Below are 19852 nucleotides of genomic sequence, written 5' to 3' on the forward strand. Positions count from 1 at the left end.
CTTGCTTTTTGTTTTTACATATACAATTTTGTTTCGTAAAATATCGGAGAAAACGTGTAATGGAATGAAGATTGCGCAAAAGATTACGCGCAGGAATGCACAGTGCGTTGCGCAAAAATAAACGACCTCAGCATATAATTTAGAGAATAAATAATGTCCAATCATTAATACAGTATTTCCACCTGTAATTTGCTACTACTATCATTCACTTTGTCACTGATCGGAGAAGGTATTGATACACCGGTTTGCGCGTCGCGTGATTCTGACGTGCCATGCCCATTGTAGATTGACAACCCAGAGCAGACAGGCATCGGCAAACTGCAAGTGTGGGTGGCTGGGACAGCAACTAGTCGGGTCATTTCATCCCAGTGGATTACACCGGCAAAATGAGCTCGAGTAAACCGAAAAACAAAAGCGAGAATAAAACAGAGAAGCAATTGGCTGCGGAGAAAGAACAGTTTGGAAAACTACAGGTAAACTTAAATCCAACCTTTTTTGTTTTAGAAATGAAAAGTTCCCTCATTTACAGATTTATTTTAAATCAACGATTATTTAGGATTGTGTTTGTGTCAAGGTTGTATGGTGATTAGTGTGTGAACATATCTTTGGATAATGTATTTCTTTGACAACATACACATATCTGTTTTTATTTCAGTATTAATTGTGTTATTATGAGTACATTTTAGTCGGATAAAGATATATAACTTACTCCAGAAACATCTGTATCATGAATATCATTTCAACAACAGATATATTTTTTACAGTCCAACTTCTTCAAAAGGAACTGGGGAAAACTTTGGAGTTATAACAATGTAGTACACTTATTTTTGACCACATATATGTAAAAACAAAAAAAATGGTGACAATTTCCTCATGCCATGCCTCACTTTGAACACAACTATTCTTCGAGTTCTGCCTATCAATAGTATTTGCTGTGTCTCATTGTCCCATTGTTCTCAAAGGTGTACAGTACTGGTCAAAAGTTTGGACACACCTACTCATTCCAGGGTTTTTTCTTTATTTTTAGTATTTACTACATTGTAGAATAATAATGAAGACATCAAAATTATGAAATAACACATGGAATTTGGTAGTAACCAAAAAAGTGTTATACAAAGTTATACAGATTTTTCAAAGTAGCCACCCTTTGTCTTGATGACACTTTTGGCATTCTCTCAACCAGCTTCACCTGGAATGCTGTTCCAACAGTCTTCAAATCAAATTTTATTTGTCACATACACATGGTTAGCAGATGTTAATGTGAGTGTAGCGAAATGCTTGTGCTTCTAGTTCTGACAATGCAGTAATAACCAACGAGTAATCTAATCTAACAATTTCACAATAACTACCTTATACATAAAAGTGTAAACGGATGAAGAATATGTACATAAAGATATATGAATGAGTGATGGTACAGAACGGCATAGGCAAGATGCAGTATATGGTATTGAGTACAGTATATACATATGAGATGAGTAATGTAGAGTATGTAAACATATAAAAGTGGCATTGTTTAAAGTGGCTAGTGATACATGTATTACATAAAGATGGCAAGATGCAGTAGTTGGTATAGAGTACAGTATATACATATGAGATGAGTAATGTAGGGTATGTAAACATTATATTAAGTGGTATTGTTTAAAGTGGCTAGTGTTACATTTTTTACATCCATTTTTCCATTATTAAAGTGGCTGGAGTTGAGTCAGTATGTTGGCAGCACCCACTCAATGTTACTGGTGGCTATTTAACAGTCTGATGGCCTTGAGATAGAAGCTGTTTTTCAGTCTCTCGGTCCCTGCTTTGATGCACCTGTACTGACCTCGCCTTCTGGATGATAGCGGGGTGAACAGGCAGTGGCTCGGGTGGTTGTTGTACTTGATGATCTTTATGGCCTTCCTGTGACATCGGGTGGTGTAGGTGTCCTGGAGGGCAGGTAGTTTGCCCCCGATGATGCGTTGTGCAGACCTCACTGCCCTCTGGAGAGCCTTATGGTTGAGGGCGGAGCAGTTGCCGTACCAGGTGGTGATACAGCCCGACAGGATGCTCTCGATTGTGCATCTGTAAAAGTTTGAGAGATTTTAGTGACAAGCCGAATTTCTGCTGCTCCGCCTTCACCACTCTGTCTGTGTGGGTGGACCAATTCAGTTTGTCTATGATGTGTACGCTGAGGAACTTAAAACTTACTACCCTCTCCACTACTGTCCCGTCGATGTGGACAGGGGGGTGCTCCCTCTGCTGTTTCCTGAAGTCCACAATCATCTCCTTTGTTTTGTTGACGTTGAGTGTGAGGTTATTTTCCTGACACCACACTCCGAGGGCCCTCACCTCCTCCCGGTAGGCCGTCTCGTCGTTGTTGGTAATCAAGCCTACCACTGTAGTGTCATCTGCAAACTTGATGATTGAGTTGGAGGCGTGCATGGCCACGCAGTCGTGGGTGAACAGGGAGTACAGGAGAGGGCTCAGAACGCACCCTTGTGGGGCCCCAGTGTTGAGGATCAGCGGGGTGGAGATGTTGTTACCTACCCTCACCACCTGGGGGCGGCCCGCCAGGAAGTCCAGTACCCAGTTGCACAGGGCGGGGTTGAGACCCAGGGTCTCGAGCTTGATGATGAATTTGGAGGGTACTATGGTGTTAAATGTTGAGCTGTAGTCGATGAACAGCATTTTCACATAGGTATTCATCTTGTCCAGATGGGTTAGGGCAGTGTGCAGTGTGGTTGCGATTGAATCGTCTGTGGACCTACTGGGGCGGTAAGTAAATTGGTGTGGGTCTTGGGTGTCAGGTAGGGTGGAGGTGATATGGTCCTTGACTAGTCTCTCAAAGCACTTCATGATGACGGAAGTGAGTGCTACAGTTACCTTAGCTTTCTTGGGAACAGGACCAATGGTGGCCCTCTTGAAGCATGTGGGAACAGCAGACTGGGATAAAGATTGATTGAATATGTCCATAAAACACACCAGCCAGCTGGTCTGCGCATGCTCTGAGGACGCGGCTGGGGATGCCGTCTGGGCCTGCAGCCCTGCGAGGGTTAACACGTTTAGATGTTTTACTCACGTCGGCTGCAGTGAAGGAGAGTCCGCAGGTTTTGGTAGCGGACCATGTCAGTGGCACTGTATTGTCCTCAAAGCGAGCAAAGAAGTTGTTTAGTCTGTCTGGGAGAAAGACATCCTGGTCCGCGACGGGGCTGGTTTTCTTTCCCAAGCAAGTCTCTTCTTATTGGTGTCCTTTAGTAGTGGTTTCTTTGTAGCAATTTGACCTTGAAGGCTATCCTCTGAACAGTTGATGTTGAGATGTGTCTGTTACTTGAACTCTGTGAACATTTATTTGGGCTGCAATCTGAGGTGCAGTTAACTCTATTGAACTTATCCTCTGCAGCAGAGGTAACTCTGGGTCTTCCTTTGATGTGGCGGTCCTCATGAGAGGCAGTTTCATCATAGTGCTTGATGGTTTTTGCGACTGCACTTGAAGAAACGTTCAAAGTTCCGTATTGACTGACCTTCATGTCTTAAAGAAATGATGGACTGTCGTTTCTCTTAGCTTATTTGAGCTGTTCTTGCCATATTATGGACTTGGTATTTTACCAAATAGGGCTATCTTCTGTGTACCCCTCCTACCTTGTCACAACTGATTGGCTCAAATGCATTAAGAAGGAAAGAAATTCCACTAATTTAACTTTTAACAAGGCACACCTGTTAATTGAAGTACATTCCATCTGACTACCTCATGAAGCTGGTTGAGGGAATTCCAAGAGTGTGCAAAGCTGTCATTTTATTTGTACATTTTTATTTCACCAGGTCGGCCAGTTGAGAACAAGTTCTCATTTACAACTGTGACCTGGCCAAGATAAAGCAAAGCAGTGCGACAAAAAACAACAACACAGAGTTACACATGGGATAAACAAAAGTACAGTCAAAAACAATAGAAACATCGATATACAGTGTGTGCAAATGGAGTAAGGAGGTAAGGCAATAAATAGGCCATAGTAGCAAAGTAATTACAATTTAACAAATGAACACGAGTGATAGATGTGCAAGTAGAAATACTAGTGTGCAAAAGAGCAAAAAAAGTAAATAAAACCAATATGCGGATGAGGTAGGTAGTTGGATGGGCTATTTACAGATGGACTGCGTACAGCTGCAGCGATCGGTGAGCTGCTTTGATAGCTGATGCTTAAAGTTAGTGAGGGAGATATGAGCGATTTTTGCAAATCGTTCCAGTCATTGGCAGCAGAGAACTGGAAGGAAAGGCGGCCAGAGGAGGTGTTGGCTTTGGGGATGACCAGTGAGATATACCTGCTGGAGTGCGTGCTACAGGTGGGTGTTGTTATGGTGACCAGAGAGCTGAGATAAGGTGGAGCTTTACCTAGCAGAGACTTATAGATGACCTGGAGCCAGTGGGTCTGGCGACGAGAGCATACAGGTCGCAGTGGTGGGTGTTATATGAGGCTTTGGTGACAAAACAGATGGCACTGTGATAGACTGCATACAGTTTGCTGAGTAGAGTGTTGGAGGCTATTTTGTAAATTATATCGTCGAGGATCAGTAGGATAGTCAGTTTTATGAGGGTATGTTTGGCAGTGTGAGTGAAGGAGGCTTTGTTTGTGAAATAGGAAGCCGATTCTAGATTTAATTTTGGATTTGAGATGCTTAACGTGAGTCTGAAATGAGAGTTTACAGTCTAGCTAGACACCTAGGTATTTGTAGTTGTCCACATATTCTAAGTCAGAACCGTCCCGAGTAGTGATGCTAGTCGGGCGGGCGGGTGTGGGCAGCGATCGGTTGAAGAGCATGCATTTAGTTTTACTTCCGTTTAAGATCAGTTGGAGGCCACGGAAGGAGTGTTATATGGCATTGAAGCTCGTTTGGAGGTTTGTTAACACAGTGTCCAAAGAAGGGCCAGATGTATACAGAAAGGGGTTGTCTGTGTAGAAGTGGATGAAGGAATCACCCACAGCAAGAGCAACATCATTGATATATACAGAGAAAAGGGTCAGCCCGAGAATTGAACCCTGTGGTACCTCCATAGAGACTGCCAGTGGTCCGGACAACAGGCCCTCCGATTTGACACACTGAACTCTATCTGAGAAGTGAACCAGGCGAGGCAGTCATTTGAGAAACCAAGGCTGTTGAGTCTGCCGATAAGAATACGGTGATTGACAGAGTTGAAAGCCTTAGCCAGGTCGATGAAGACGGCTGCACAGTACTGTCTTTTGTCGATGGCGGTTATGATATCGTTTAGTACCTTGAGCATGGCTGAGGTGCACCCGTGACCAGTCATCAAGGCAAAGGGTGGCTACTTTGAAGAATCTCCCGTATAAAATATATTTAGATTTGTTCAAAACATTTTTGGTTACTACAGTACACGATTCCATATGTATTCATTCATAGCTTTGATGTCTTCACTATTATTCTACAATGTAGAAAATAGTCAAATCAAGACAAACCCTTGAATGAGTAGGTGTGTCCAAACCTTTGACGGGTACTGTAGGTAGGTGGTGACTGATTCTCTCCCTGTCACTTCTCCCACTGTCCCCTTTCCTCCTCTCTCCTTTCTTCCACTCAGCTCCACAGCATCAGTAAAAGCATCACCTCCAGTGAGACACCGCTGAAGGAGAAATATGCACGCAGTATCCTTTCCAAACATGTCCTAGACACGCCCTTTAAACATACTCCAACCATCTGGAGAAATGTGTGTGTGAGGCTACCTCTAAGTATATCCACCCTGTTTTGATAATATTATGTATCATTTACCATTCCTCCCAGGCCTATTCATATTCACCCCCATGATTTGAGATGTAATAAATATTTGTTAGTTTCTTGGTCTTGCGGGGGTGTCTGTCTGTCTGGTGTGTTTTATATACATCATTGGTTCCTCCTTGACGACGGTGCCGACATCATCATGGGGACCCATAAGGAGGGCGGAGCCACAACGTTCTGGTCGTTCATCATCAACCTGCCGCTCTCCTCCAACGCCATCATCAGCTGGAAGTTCTGCTACATGCTGCACAAAGTCCTCCGGGACGGGCACCATAACGTTAGTCATCTCATTCATGTCCCCCATACTGCGTTTCTTGTATCTCTTCCTTCATGAGATCTCTTCTCCTCTTCTATCTCTTCCTTCTCTTCTTCCTGCCAAACTTCCCTGTACGTTCAGTGTAACATCTTTGGAGTCTCTCCTTGCTGTAAGGTCCTGTGAGTGACTCCTCTCCCCTGTGTGTTCCTCAGGCTGTGAGAGACTCTCATAGATACAGCAGGAACGTCAAAGACATGGGCGTACTCTGGGTGAGTACTCGGTTGACGCTACCTTTACAGGAGTTGATGACATTGAAACGTAGGACGTATTATGGGGCGGTGGTTAGAGCGTTGGGCCAGTAACCGAAAGGTTGCTCGATCGAATCCCCGAGCTGACAAGGTAAAAATCTGTCGTTAAGCCCCTGAACAAGGCAGTTAACCCACTGTTCCAAGGCCGCCATTGTAAATAGGAATTTGTTCTTAACTGTCTTGCCTAGTTAAATAAAGGCAAAAAAAAATGATGACAGTGGATTTTGACCATATGTATTTCCAGGGGAACTTGCATGATAGGTACGGCCATATTGTGTCCCTTTCGGCCAAGTTCCTGTCCCTCAAAATGGAGTTCCATGTGAAGGTGAGACCCCGTGCATTGCATACATATACCACTTAGAACCTACTGTTTCTCACCACTTTCTCCTGCAGACAAACCTTTCTGGTATGTACATGGATTCTTTCTTCCCCAGCACAAGGTTATTCCAGGTAACCTGGAGGCCACAGACGAGACGGTGGAGAGAGAGGCAGGAACTGACGTCAACAAAATGTGAGTCAATAGCACCATACTGTACCCCAAAACCTCCTATGATACTATGGGTGCAAATGTCTTTCTCAACACCAAATCAGGGTTTGCTGAGCTGTTTCTGAGGTGAGCTACATTTGTAGGTGGTAACAGTGATCTCTGTTAAGCTGTTCACTGTAAGGGGTTCTCTTCTCTACAGATTTGATATGACTCATGAGCTGTTAGATTACCTGGACGCTGCTCTGAAAATGTCCGAGACAGGTGGGTCTTTCGGCTAAGGCTTTCATTCTCCTTTATGCATTGATTCTCAGTTGAATGAAGCCATAACCATCCGTGTCTTCCTAACAGTTTGGCGGCAGCTGGATGCCAACGCGGGCAAGTCCACCACTCCGGCCGGACAGTGTCGCCTGGGACCTCTAATTCCTGTTATACTGGACTGCAGCTGGCTCTACCACTTCTCTGTCAAACTACTGTTCAAACTGCACAGCTGTCAGTCACACGCACATACACAGAACCCCAGGCCTGTAGCCCTCTGGATTTCTAAATCTGACCTGTACTCTTCTATTAGACATGTGTGATCCTGCTCTGTGTTCCAGGTGTTTCAGCTGACTCTCTTCTCGGACACCGGGAGAGATTCCGTGATCTGTTCAACAGGTCTGCCTACACAACTATCGACTGTCTTGTGTGTGTGTGTGCACCGGTATGCACGGCGTGTGGTTTGAATGATCTCTGCCCTGTTGTCTTCCAGCCTCACAAAGTTATTTGATCGAGCCAGAGAGACGGAGTTCTTCAAAAAGATCATTCAGATCCCTGACCTGCCAGATGTAAGCCACGTAGTTAGTGTTTGTGGGGAATTGGTCATTCCCGGCAATACCTGTTTTCATTTTCTATCTCTGTGTTCCGTATGTTCACTTGTGTGTGTGTGTGTGCAACACCTGTAGTCTCCTCCGAACTTCCTGCGTGCCTCTGCACTGGCGGAGTACGTGCGGCCGGTGGTGGTGATGCCCAATGAGGAGCCTTATGAAGAAGTCGATGCGGCGCCACAGCCAGACTACAGCCAAGCACCACAGGTACGACTGGACACTCTCCCATTACTTTATTTTACACTATGCTATTGAACCTAGTGTTGTTATTTACATGATAAATACCAATTGCCTCATAACTGTCTGCATCCATTGGTTCGACAGCAACCGTACAACATGTTAAGCCAGCTGGGAGCTCCTGATGCTGGATTTGATCAAAGGTAAATGAAAGATCTTCTCTTTTCACTGAGCTAACATAACACTTGTCTAACCACATTTTTGAGGAGAAATGATTGTGAAATAATAACCGTTTCTGGTTTGCCTCTGGTATCCCTCAGAAGATCTCCGTCTCCAGCTCTGACGGAGGCAGAGGCTCTGAGGAAGGAGCTGGAGGTCATCAAGCCAGAGCTGCAGCTCCTCAAAACGGAGGTGTGTGTGTTTGCTTGCATGCGTGTCTCTGTCTATCTGTCTGTGTGCAGGTGTAGGCGTGACTCAGAATGCATGCATGTGTGTGTTTGACCCCTCCCCCTCCTCCCACCCCTCTCTCCCTAGGCTCAGAGGTGTGTGACCCAGCTGAAGTCTCAGGTGAACAGGCTGGAAGCAGAGCTGGAGGACCAGAGGACCCATAAGCAGATGGCTCTGGTGGACAATGAACACCTGCGCATGGAGGTAGGGGCCTTACGACAGGCCACCGCCGCCCTACCAGGGGTACAGGCTGGATACCAGGAGGCTGATGGTGAGTATAGACACGGACGGACACAAACACACACACACACACACCTATTAACCCTGTCCTCCCCCTACAGGTCGAGCCCAGGCAGCTGAGCTGCGTTTTTCTCAGCTCAAAGAGCGACACGCTGAACTGGTCACCAGCCACGCTGATCTACTGAAGAAGGTACAGACACTGCACACTGGGAATTTCTATGCCTTTTGGGAGCTGACACAATATTGTGTGCGTGTGTTCAGAATGCAGAGACAGTCCGGTTCTTGTCCAGCACCCAGCAGAACCAGGAGGAATTGGCCACGGCCAAACAGCAGCTGGCCAGCGAGGTGGACCACCTTCGACAGGAGAATAGTCTCAAGGTACTATAACCATTAACCCCTGACCTCTAACCCCAAGAGTTTGTAGCAAATATGGAGCAGGTTCAGGGTTTATTTCTCCAGGATGATTCTTACTCTTGTAAGGTTTAACAATTGTTGATGTTTGTCCTTGTGTTTCCTGACTTCTCTGCGTGTTTTCTCTGTCCTGTCTTTGTAGCTGGAGCAGCAGAAGCAGGAGATGGATCGGCTGAAAAGAGAGCTGTTGTACCAGAGAGCAGCGTTGGGTGAAGTCCACAGTGTCCTGGACAACAAAGAGATGGTAGGCAACAACGACATGGTAGGGTTATTTAGGAAGAAGCACGGGACAGTGTTTTTCCGTCTCTCAAACACGACTCTACCCTTTTATTATTTTGTGTGTCCTTCTTGAACCAATCAGAACTCTTCCCGCTTCCCCAGGCTGGTTCCCAAATGACTGGTGCTCTGCAGGGTCTCCAGCGAGAGAGGGAGGAACTGATGCGCTGTTTGAGGGAGAAAGAGGGTGAAGTGTCTTCCCTACAGCAGCAGGCTCAGCTCCATCACGGCTCCATGGAGCAGGACAGGGACAGATCAGCCAGAGAGATGGCCAGCCTGAGGCAACAGCTACAGCAACAGGTATGGGCTGTTGACACACTAGACTTGAACTTGAAGTCGAACTTGTGCTGCGTAGTAAGACATTGGAGGACATTCTGATGAATTGACGTGTGTGTGTGTGTGTGTATGTGTGTGTGTGTGAGATTACAGCTGGCTATAAACGCGGAGCAGAGAGTGGAGATTGATAGACTGAAGCGAGAGCTGGAGCAGAGTCGAGCAGAGGTGTCACGTGCTAACAATGCCCTGCAGAACAAGGAGATGGTAGGAACCTGTCTGCTGGTCCCTAGCAAATGGAGGACCTATACTTGTCAGTCCTTGATACAAATAAGGTTGAGAGATATGTTTATGTATCTGTCTCCCCTTTCAGACTGGTTCTCAGATGAACAGTGCCCTGATGGGTCTCCAGACCGAGAGAGAGGGGCTGCTGCGCTCTGTGTGGGAGAAAGATGTTGAGCTGACCTCTTTAAGGCAGCAGGCGCAGCTCCAACGCAGCTCTCTGGAGCAGGACAACGACAGGACATCCAGAGAGATGGCCAGTCTGAGGCAACAACTACAGCAACAGGTATGGGCTGTGTGTGTGTGAAGCAGTTGTGCGTGCATATGTGTCTCTGTGCACACATACGAGCATGCGCATATAGGTGTGTTAACCTGTAATCTTTCCGGTGTGTGTGTGTGTTACTCCAGGCATCTCGTGAGGGTGAGCTGACCAGGAAGCTGCAAGAGGAACAGTTCTGTCTGCTCCAGTGTGCCGTGGTGGAGGCTGAAGGCATCATACTGGACGCTGTGTCCAAACTGGACGACCCCATACACGTACGCTGCACCTGCTCTCCAGATTACCTGGTGAACCGAGCTGAGATCACCCTGGGTTCTTTGGACAAGATGCAGCAGAGTCACATGGTCTACCTTGGAAATATGGACGGTGTGTAACCACCTTGTGTGTGCGCACGGCATGCGTGTTTGTGTGTGTGTATATAATCTCCTGTCTCTGTCCTGTCTGTCTCAGATGCCAGTGGTCTTCTGAGGGCTGTGACGCAGTTCTCCCATCTGGCTTCTGACACCATCGTCAACGGAGGAGCTACAGCACACAGTGCTCCTACTGACCAGGCCGACCGTAAGAGACGCATACTGCACGCACGCAAGCATGCTCACAAACACACACACTCATCCCTTTCTCTCTCTCCCTCTAGGTCTGACTGACAGTTGTAGAGAAGCTTCCACCCACTGTCTGCAGTTCCTACACGAGCTGAAGTCCAGAGCCACGTTACAGAGAGCCGACCCTACTACGATACGCTATGTAATGCGACGCATACTCACTATGGGACAGGTACGGACGGGGTCATCACACACGAGAACTGCAGCTAGTGGAATAAGCATTCCTGTTGAGAGCAACGTTCTGTGGTCAGTGCACTGGCAGCCATTTTGTGTCAATGCAGGATAGGACAGGATGTAATGGAAGTGTATTTCCTGTGTAGGATCTGCGTCTTCAAGGGCAGGATGTTCTAAAAGAGGAGCTGGGGGAAATGGTGGATAAAGAGATGACTGCTACCTCTACTGCAATAGAGGAGGCTGTACTCCGCATGGACGTAAGAACACACACACACACACACACACACACACAGAGCATGTCATTGTTGAGGACATTCCTCATGTCTTTTCTACCCATGCTGTGAACAGGCGATCCTGAACCAGGCCAGGAGAGACACGTCTGGGGTCAAATTGGAGGTCAACCAGAGGTCAGCGAAACACAGTAGAACATAGAACACAATACTACACAACATGTCACAGAACACAGAAGAAAATAGTACACAGTAGAACACAGAACACAATAGTACACAGAACACAAAACACAATAGTACATAGTAGATCACAGAACACAATGGAACACAGAACACAACAGTACACAGTGGATTAACTCAACAATAACTCTGTATTTACTAACTAACGTTATGTGCTGGAGGAGCTATCACTGTAGCTTACAGAGTCAATATGCTTTTTCTCTGTCTCCCTCTCAATTTCTTTCCTCTTCTCTCTCTCCCTCTCAGCATCCTTGGCTCCTGTTCAGACCTAATGAAGGCCATCCACATGCTGGTGACCGCTGCCACTGACCTGCAGAAAGATATTGTGGAAAGCGGCAGAGTGAGTTATAAATATTCCATTTGTGTTTAGAATAGGCTATACTTCCATACTTATCGACATAGTCAAATAGTGGACCTCCAAAAGGTTGAGCACATCTGTATTAAGCTCTGGGCTCAGTGACGTGTTTTCTCCACAGGGGGCAGCATCAGTGAAGGAGTTCTATGCTAAGAACTCCTGTTGGACTGAAGGCCTCATCTCTGCCTCCAAGTCAGTGGGCTGGGGCGCCACTCAGATGCTGTAAGTACTGACTTGATATGCACATTACACACGTATACTATATACAGCGGACTGTTGTTACAGCAGTGATACTAGTCACGTTGTCCACACAAATTGATATATCTTGTTTCCTCTCTCTCCCGGCTGGCAGAGACTCGGCTGACAAGGTGGTAACTAGCGGGGGTAAATACGAGGAGCTCATTGTCTGTTCTCATGAGATCGCTGCTAGTACCGCCCAGCTGGTCGCTGCCTCCAAGGTACAACACATACACACACACACAGCTGATTCCGTCTTCATATTCGCTGACTTGACAATGGACCCCTCGTCTCCCCCTGTGTTGCCGTGGCTACAGGTGAAGGCGGACCGCAACAGCAAGAAGCTGTCGACGCTGCAGCAGGCCTCGAGACACGTCAACGACATGGCTGCCATAGTGGTGACCTCCACCAATCACGGACAGAGGCAGATCACTGAGAGAGGTGAAAAGAGGGAGAGGAGGAAGGTAGTCTCGAAAAACCAGACCCTAGGCAACTGTGACTAGGGTCTGGTTTCAACGACGGACTCCCTTGGCAAAGAGGAACTACGTCCAATGCCTACGTTGCTACCTTAGCCACTTAAAATACAAACTAGTAGCTAGCAAGCTGGAGATCACGCCGGATAGTTTTATTGAGGGCATTTCACATGTGTCTAGTTTGTATCAACTACCTTCCCTAAAGCCACTGCAAAGGTTTTCCTTGCAAACTTTTGTTTCGAATTGTGACATTCTGTTGTCTGTCTGAAGAGTACCCACACGGGAACAATTATTTTCTCTTATCGAAGTTGCCAAAAGAGTCATTGAAACCAGACCATAATCACTGTTGCCTAGGATTGAGTTTCTGAGACTATATTAATAAGAAATTCACACAAGTAGTACACTGGGCCTTTACTAGTATTAGCAGACCAATATAGACGTCTGCAGCTATGGAAAAACATTTTCAGCATCTCCACTTTGGCAAAAAAAGGTAATTGTATAATTTAAGAAGAGTATCTTGCAGGATTCAATCGTTGGAATATTAAGAGTTGTTGCCCTGATCCTTTCTCTGTGATGTCATTCTAATGGAATCCACAAAGTACAAAAGCCTGTCCTCAAACATTTATATCCAAAAGTGCAAAGTTATGGGCAAAGACACAAAACACCCACTTTCTTGATCAAATAACATGGAAAACAATCACTTCTTTTGTGCAGAAGTAATTTACCATCCTTACAAACCACTTAATGTAAATGTACATTACTGTATTGTTCATAGGCTGGTCATCTAGGGTTGTACCTGTAGACTTTCCATCACCATGAAGAAAAAAATGACCAATACAGTAATTGAGTACATTGAGACATCAAGTGGTTTGTGATGATGTGATGATTTTTAAATTTTTTATTTATTTCACCTTTATTTAACCAGGTAGGCAAGTTGAGAACAAGTTCTCATTTACAATTGCGACCTGGCCAAGATAAAGCAAAGCAGATCGACACATACAACGACACAGAGTTACACATGGAGTAAAACAAACATACAGTCAATAATACAGTATAAACAAGTCTATATACGATGTGAGCAAATGAGGTGAGATAAGGGAGGTAAAGGCAAAAAAAGGCCATGGTGGCAAAGTAAATACAATATAGCAAGAAAAACACTGGAATGGTAGATTTGCAATGGAAGAATGTGCAAAGTAGAAATAAAAATAATGGGGTGCAAAGGAGCAAACTAAATAAATAAATTAAATACAGTAGGGAAAGGGGTAGTTGTTTGGGCTAAATTATAGGTGGGCTATGTACAGGTGCAGTAATCTGTGATCTGCTCTGACAGTTGGTGCTTAAAGCTAGTGAGGGAGATAAGTGTTTCCAGTTTCAGAGATTTTTGTAGTTCGTTCCAGTCATTGGCAGCAGAGAACTGGAAGGAGAGGCGGCCAAAGAAAGAATTGGTTTTGGGGGTGACGAGAGAGATATACCTGCTGGAGCGTGTGGGAGATGCTATGGTGACCAGCGAGCTGAGATAAGGGGGGACTTTACCTAGCAGGGTCTTGTAGATGACATGGAGCCAGTGGGTTTGGCGACGAGTATGAAGCGAGGGCCAGCCAACAAGAGCGTACAGGTCGCAATGGTGGGTAGTATATGGGGCTTTGGTGACAAAACGGATTGCACTGTGATAGACTGCATCCAATTTGTTGAGTAGGGTATTGGAGGCTATTTTGTAAATGACATCGCCAAAGTCGAGGATTAGAAGGATGGTATGTTTGGCAGCATGAGTGAAGGATGCTTTGATGCGAAATAGGAAGCCAATTCTAGATTTAACTTTGGATTGGAGATGTTTGATATGGGTCTGGAAGGAGAGTTTACAGGTAGGATAGATATAGGTCTGTAGCAGTTTGGGTCAAGAGTGTCCCCCCCCCTTTGAAGAGGGGGATGACCGCAGCTGCTTTCCAATCTTTGGGAATCTCAGACTACACGAAAGAGAGGTTGAACAGGCTAGTAATAGGGGTGGCAACAATTTCGGCAGATAATTTTAGAAAGAAAGGGTCCAGATTGTCTAGCCCTGCTGATTTGTAGGGGTCCAGATTTTGCAGCTCTTTCAGAACATCAGCTGAACGATGTGATATGATGTGGCTCAGTTGGTAGAGCATGGTGCTTGCAATGCCTGGATTGTGGGTTCGATTCCCACAGGGGATCCGTATGAAAATATATGCACCCGCTACTGTAAGTACAGAAAAAGTCGGAAGTTTACATACACCTTAGCAAAATACATTTAAAATAAGTTTTTCACAATTCCTAACATTTAATCCTAGTAAAAATGCCCTGTCTTAGGTCAGTTAGGATCACCACTTTATTTTAAGAATGTGAAATGTCAATAATAGTAGAGAGAATGATTTTTTTCAGATTTGATTTATTTCATCACATTCCCAGTGGGTCAGAAGTTTACATACACTCAACTAGTATTTGATAGCATTGCCTTTAAATTATTTAACTTGAGTCAAACATTTTGGGTAGCTTTCCACAAGCTTCCCACAATAAGTTGGGTGAATTTTGACCCATTCCTCCTGACAGAGCTGGTGTAACTGAGTCAGGTTTGTAGGCCTCCTTGCTCGCACACGCTTTTTCAGTTCTGCCCACAAATGTTCTATAGGATTGAGGTCAGGGCTTTGTGATGGCCACTCCAATACCTTGACTTTGTTGTCCTTAAGCCATTTTGCCACAACTTTGGAAGTTTGCTTGGGATCATTGTCCATTTGGAAGACCTATTTGCGACCAAGCTTTAACTTCCTGACTGATGTCTGGAGATGTTGCTTCAACATATCCACATAATTGTCCTCCCTCATGATGCCATCTATTTTGTGAAGTGCACCAGTCCCTCCTGCAGAAAAGCACCCTCATAACATGATGCTGCCACCCCCGTGCTTCACGGTTGGGATGGTGTTCTTCGGCTTGCAAGCGTCCCCCTTTTTCTTCCAAACATAACGATGGTCATTATGGCCTAACAGTTCTATATTTGTTTCATCAGACCAGGGGACATTTCTCCAAAAAGTACGATCTTTGTCCCCATGTGCAGTTGCAAACCGTAGTCTGGCTTTTATATGGAGGTTTTGGAGCAGTGGCTTCTTCCTTGCTGAGCGGCCTTTCAGGTTATGTCGATATAGGACTTGTTTTACTGTGGATATTGTACCTGTTTCCTCCAGCATCTTCACAAGGTCCTTTGCTGTTGTTCTGGGATTGATTTGCACTTTTCGCACCAAAGTACGTTCATCTCTAGGAGACAGAACGTGTCTCCTTCCTGAGCGGTATGACGGTGCGTGATGCCATGGTGTTTATACTTGTGTACTATTGTTTGTACAGATGAATGTGGTACCTTCAGGTGTTTGGAAATTGCTCCCAAGGATGAACCAGACTTGTAGAGGTCTTTGCTGATTTCTTTTGATTTTCCCATGATGTCAAGCAAAGAGGCACTGGGTTTGAAGGTAGGCCTTGAAATACCTCCACAGGTACACCTCCAATTGACTCAAATGATGTCAATTAGCCTATCAGAAGCTTCTAAAGCCGTGACATCAATTTCTGGAATTTTCCAAGCTGTTTAAAGGCACAGTCAAATTAGTGTATGTAAACTTCTGACCCACTGGAATTGTGATACAGTGAATTATAAGTGAAATAATCTGTCTGTAAACAATTGTTGGAAAAATTACTTGTCATGCACAAAGTAGATGTCCTAACCGAATAGACAAAACTATAGTTTGTTAACAAGAAATGTGTGGAGTGGTTGAAAAACAAGTTTTAATGACTCCAACCTAAGTGTATGTAAACTTCCGACTTCAACTGTAGCTGTGGATAAGAACGTCTACTAGTTCTGTATTAGTGGACAGATATAGACATCTTCAGTGAGGGCATAGTTTTTTCTTCAGCACCCCCACCGCCAAACTACTTCCTGCAGCTATGGGGTGGAGGATTGTATAAAATAAATGTTGTATAATGGTTTGGGTGTATTGTACCCCTGAGTTCTGAGTCCTTGTCCTCGCTTCTCTCCAGAACCCATGGACTTCTCAGGCATCTCCCTGATCAAAGTGAAGACTCAAGAGATTGAGTCTCAGGTATGTCATTGCAGCAGCTTGTACTACAGCCACTTATAGCTGTTTGTGTATGTTTTGTGTGTGTGTGTGTGGGGCCAGGGACATATTATTCCATGTGACCAACTGGATGTGTGTGTAGGTGAACGTCCTCTTCTCCATTCTCGGTGCTGTAGGTGAAGGTGTTGGAGCTAGAGAATCAGCTGGAACAGGAGAGAGTTCGTCTGGGAGAGCTGAGGAAGAAACACTACCAGCTGTCTGGGACTGGTACAGCCCACGGGGGGGAGGTGGAGGTGGAGGGGGGAGGGACGACGGGGAGACAGCTTCCCACCCCCTCCCCCTCCAACCCTCTTACCAGCCTCCACCCTGCTGCCCCAGCCCTACCTAAACACACAGCCCTTCTCACAGACACAACCCGACTCACAACTATCAGTTCAGTCCTACTCACACACTCAACCCTATTCACAAACAAAGCCTTACTCTGAACCTGAATCCTACTCACAGCCTGCAACGCAATCCTACTCACCACCCCAATCCTACTCATCATCTCAAACCCAATCTTACTTACCACCTCAATCCTACTCATCATCCCAAACCCAATCTTACTTACCACCTCAATCGTATTCTCAAACCCAATCCTACTCACCTCCCCAAACATACTCTCAAAGCCAGCCGTATGTAAACACCAATCCCTTCTCCCAACCCCCGCCTCTGTCCCCACCTCTGTCCCAGCCCGAGTCCCTTCCCCTTCCAAATAACTCAGCAGAACTCGCCAAGCCAACCCACACTTCAAAGAAACCTTCCATCTTCCAGAAAACAGGAACCCTGTTTAGTAAGGTAAGAATCATTATTACCGGCTGTCGTATTGATCATCCTCGTCACAGGCATTAAGGTTATAGGTATACGAACAGAACAAGGGCCTAGGGCCTAAGGATAGAAGTGATTGTATTGGAGCCAGGTTGACTTCCCATAAGGATGGAATTGTGATGTCATTGGTGATCTGTTTTTCCTCTGTTGCAGTTCCGAAGAGGTGAGGCTGGAACAGAGGAATCCAGAATCCGGAATGTTAGAATCCCAAATCCAGAATGAGAAGATTCTACCTGTCTGCATACCTGCATACCTTGTCATGTGAACTACTGTATATGCAGTTTACTCAGTTTACTCCGGTGCAGTGATTGAAGAACAACCCTTTTAAAGATAGCAACTTTATTGTAGTATTTAATATTTCTTAATGTCTTGATACACTATTTGATTACAACAACAACAAGACAATAACCCCAGGCCCACATCAAAATCCACAAAGAAATGGTGAATTGAGCACAAAATCAATATTTTCAATGGCCATCTCAGTCTCCGGACTTGAACCCCATTGAAAACCTGTGGTTTGAATTGAAGAGGCCAATCCATAAGTGCAGATGAAGGACATCAAGGATCTGGAAAGATTATGTATGGAGGAATGGTCTAAGATCCCTCCCACTGTGTTCTCCAATGTCCATAAAACATTTTAGAAAAAGCTTCAGTGTTATCATCACAAGGCGAGCATGGGCATCAATTGGGTATGACAGGGTAATATCCTTTGATTATGTAGTGCTTACTTTAGAATGTTGTAGAATACTATAGTAAATACTACAGTATTATGCGCAAATAAACACTGTAGTAAATACTACAGTAATTACGCAAAAACACTACAGTTTTTTAACTATAGTAATGCTGAAGTATTTAATTTGCATATACTACATCCATTCTCATCCCCCATATCTTAATTTGTGCCACCCAGGAGTGAGAAACCTACATACCAAGTATAGACCATATTGTGCTCCCCACAGGTCATAGAAAAAGCAGAAGCACTGAACTACCCATTCACACTCCAGTCCTACCTGCCTACAGGTTATGGGAAATTTGCTCTTTTACTATTTGTCCAGTAGATTGTCAAATATAATTCAACAAAAACACTATAGTAATACAGTAATATCTGCAAACATTAACTACAGTAATCGCTGTAGTAAATACTACACTTTATATAGTATATTATAGTCTCTTTTCATATGGGCTGCAGGAAGAGAGGGGCATGCCACCAGTACTTTAGGGCCTCAAACTTCTCCACCAATGCAACAGTAACAGTGCCCATGTGCATATCTTATAGACTATGATGAGTTCTAGAAATTATATCTAATCTGAATTTTTACAGTAAAAACCTACAGTATGTGGACACTTGGTATTCCAGTTTACAGAGCAAATAATATCTACACACTAAGTATATGAAGTACTGTACTTCAACAAATGATATTGCCTCAAGTCACACATTCTCATGCAGTGTTCAAGTATGCACTAATATCAAATGTAGTGGTGAGCTATATCTTCACAAACTGATTTATGACCAAATCAACTAAACTATCCCTCAATGGAAACATTAAAACTGGAAAAGCTCATTGCATTTATTCTATTTCATTTAAAAGAGTTTCATCAACCCAGGTCATTCTGTCTTTCCACTTACCTGAGTATGTTGTTTTTAGGTGTAAGGAAACTCAACTAGACCAGAGACTTTGTGCAACTGAGCTGACTGCTTTGAGCTTCAAGGGGAAAGTAACACTTTGTTCCAGCGTGCAGCCATGTCATAACCCCTCCCATTGCACCTTGGTGTTTGTTCCCCTCTCTCCTCTTTTTTCTCATTCCCCTCCTCTCTAATTCCTCCTCCTCCTCTTTCTCCTCCTTCTCTGAACTAACTGACTCAATTAAAGAAAACAAGCGTTGTTAACCTCATTTTCTGTATGTTTGTCTGTCTGTATTTTATAGTTGTAGGCCTTATAGCCTAATTGAATTGTATGTTTACATATAAAACCAATGTATGGATTTGATTGACTATTACAGATGTAGGATCTTAATTTGATCCAGTTTGCTACAGCAGGAAAATAATGTTGCAGCAACAGGAAATATAAATTGTTATGTGGATTTTAATTAATGGACATTTTTGTAGGGGTAGGTAAATTTTTCGTATGGGAAAATCAAGTCGGACATTTTTAAGTGGAAATTACAAACGTCAGAAGCCTTTTTAAATCTCAAATATACTAAATGTTTTACATGTCGTGTATTGCAGGAAATGTGTCCTGCAACAGGGTGATCAAATTAAAATCCTACATCTGTATGGCTTTGGTTTAAAGATCATGTTTATATTATATTGTGCCTTTTTATTTGACAGTATACTGCAGTTCAGTGTGGCTTCACACAGTCAATGTTATCCTTTGTATAATTAACACAATCCAGGCATTACACTGATCTGATTTCTAATATTGTGGTCTTAATTAGGATGCCTATGTGATGTCTAGTCCTTTTCCCCTCATTACTTCGGATCATAGACTGTTTAACTGTAGGCTCTTCAATTACCATAGACGTGCACTAAATCTGTCAGAACAATTAATA

General features: G+C 44.4%; 1 protein-coding gene across 1 annotated transcript; it reads left to right on the forward strand.

Annotated features, from left to right (window-relative positions):
• Positions 1-24: 24 nt before the first annotated feature.
• On the forward strand, positions 25-19589 carry LOC115128176 (huntingtin-interacting protein 1-related protein-like). Its single transcript, XM_029657777.2, is given in 33 exon segments — positions 25-473; positions 5564-5629; positions 5894-6034; positions 6226-6282; positions 6566-6646; positions 6756-6832; positions 7008-7069; positions 7157-7297; positions 7405-7462; positions 7557-7632; positions 7750-7878; positions 7996-8051; positions 8169-8259; positions 8383-8566; positions 8637-8725; positions 8797-8913; positions 9089-9190; positions 9328-9522; positions 9652-9762; positions 9869-10063; positions 10186-10420; positions 10505-10612; positions 10689-10825; positions 10974-11084; positions 11176-11234; positions 11544-11637; positions 11774-11874; positions 12005-12110; positions 12207-12330; positions 16398-16459; positions 16612-16734; positions 16736-17272; positions 17456-19589. Coding segments are annotated over 33 exon segments (3981 nt in total). The 5' UTR covers positions 25-386; the 3' UTR covers positions 17525-19589.
• Positions 19590-19852: the final 263 nt, after the last annotated feature.

Source organism: Oncorhynchus nerka, linkage group LG4 (assembly GCF_034236695.1).
Source record: "Oncorhynchus nerka isolate Pitt River linkage group LG4, Oner_Uvic_2.0, whole genome shotgun sequence".
NCBI classification, from domain to species: domain Eukaryota; kingdom Metazoa; phylum Chordata; class Actinopteri; order Salmoniformes; family Salmonidae; genus Oncorhynchus; species Oncorhynchus nerka.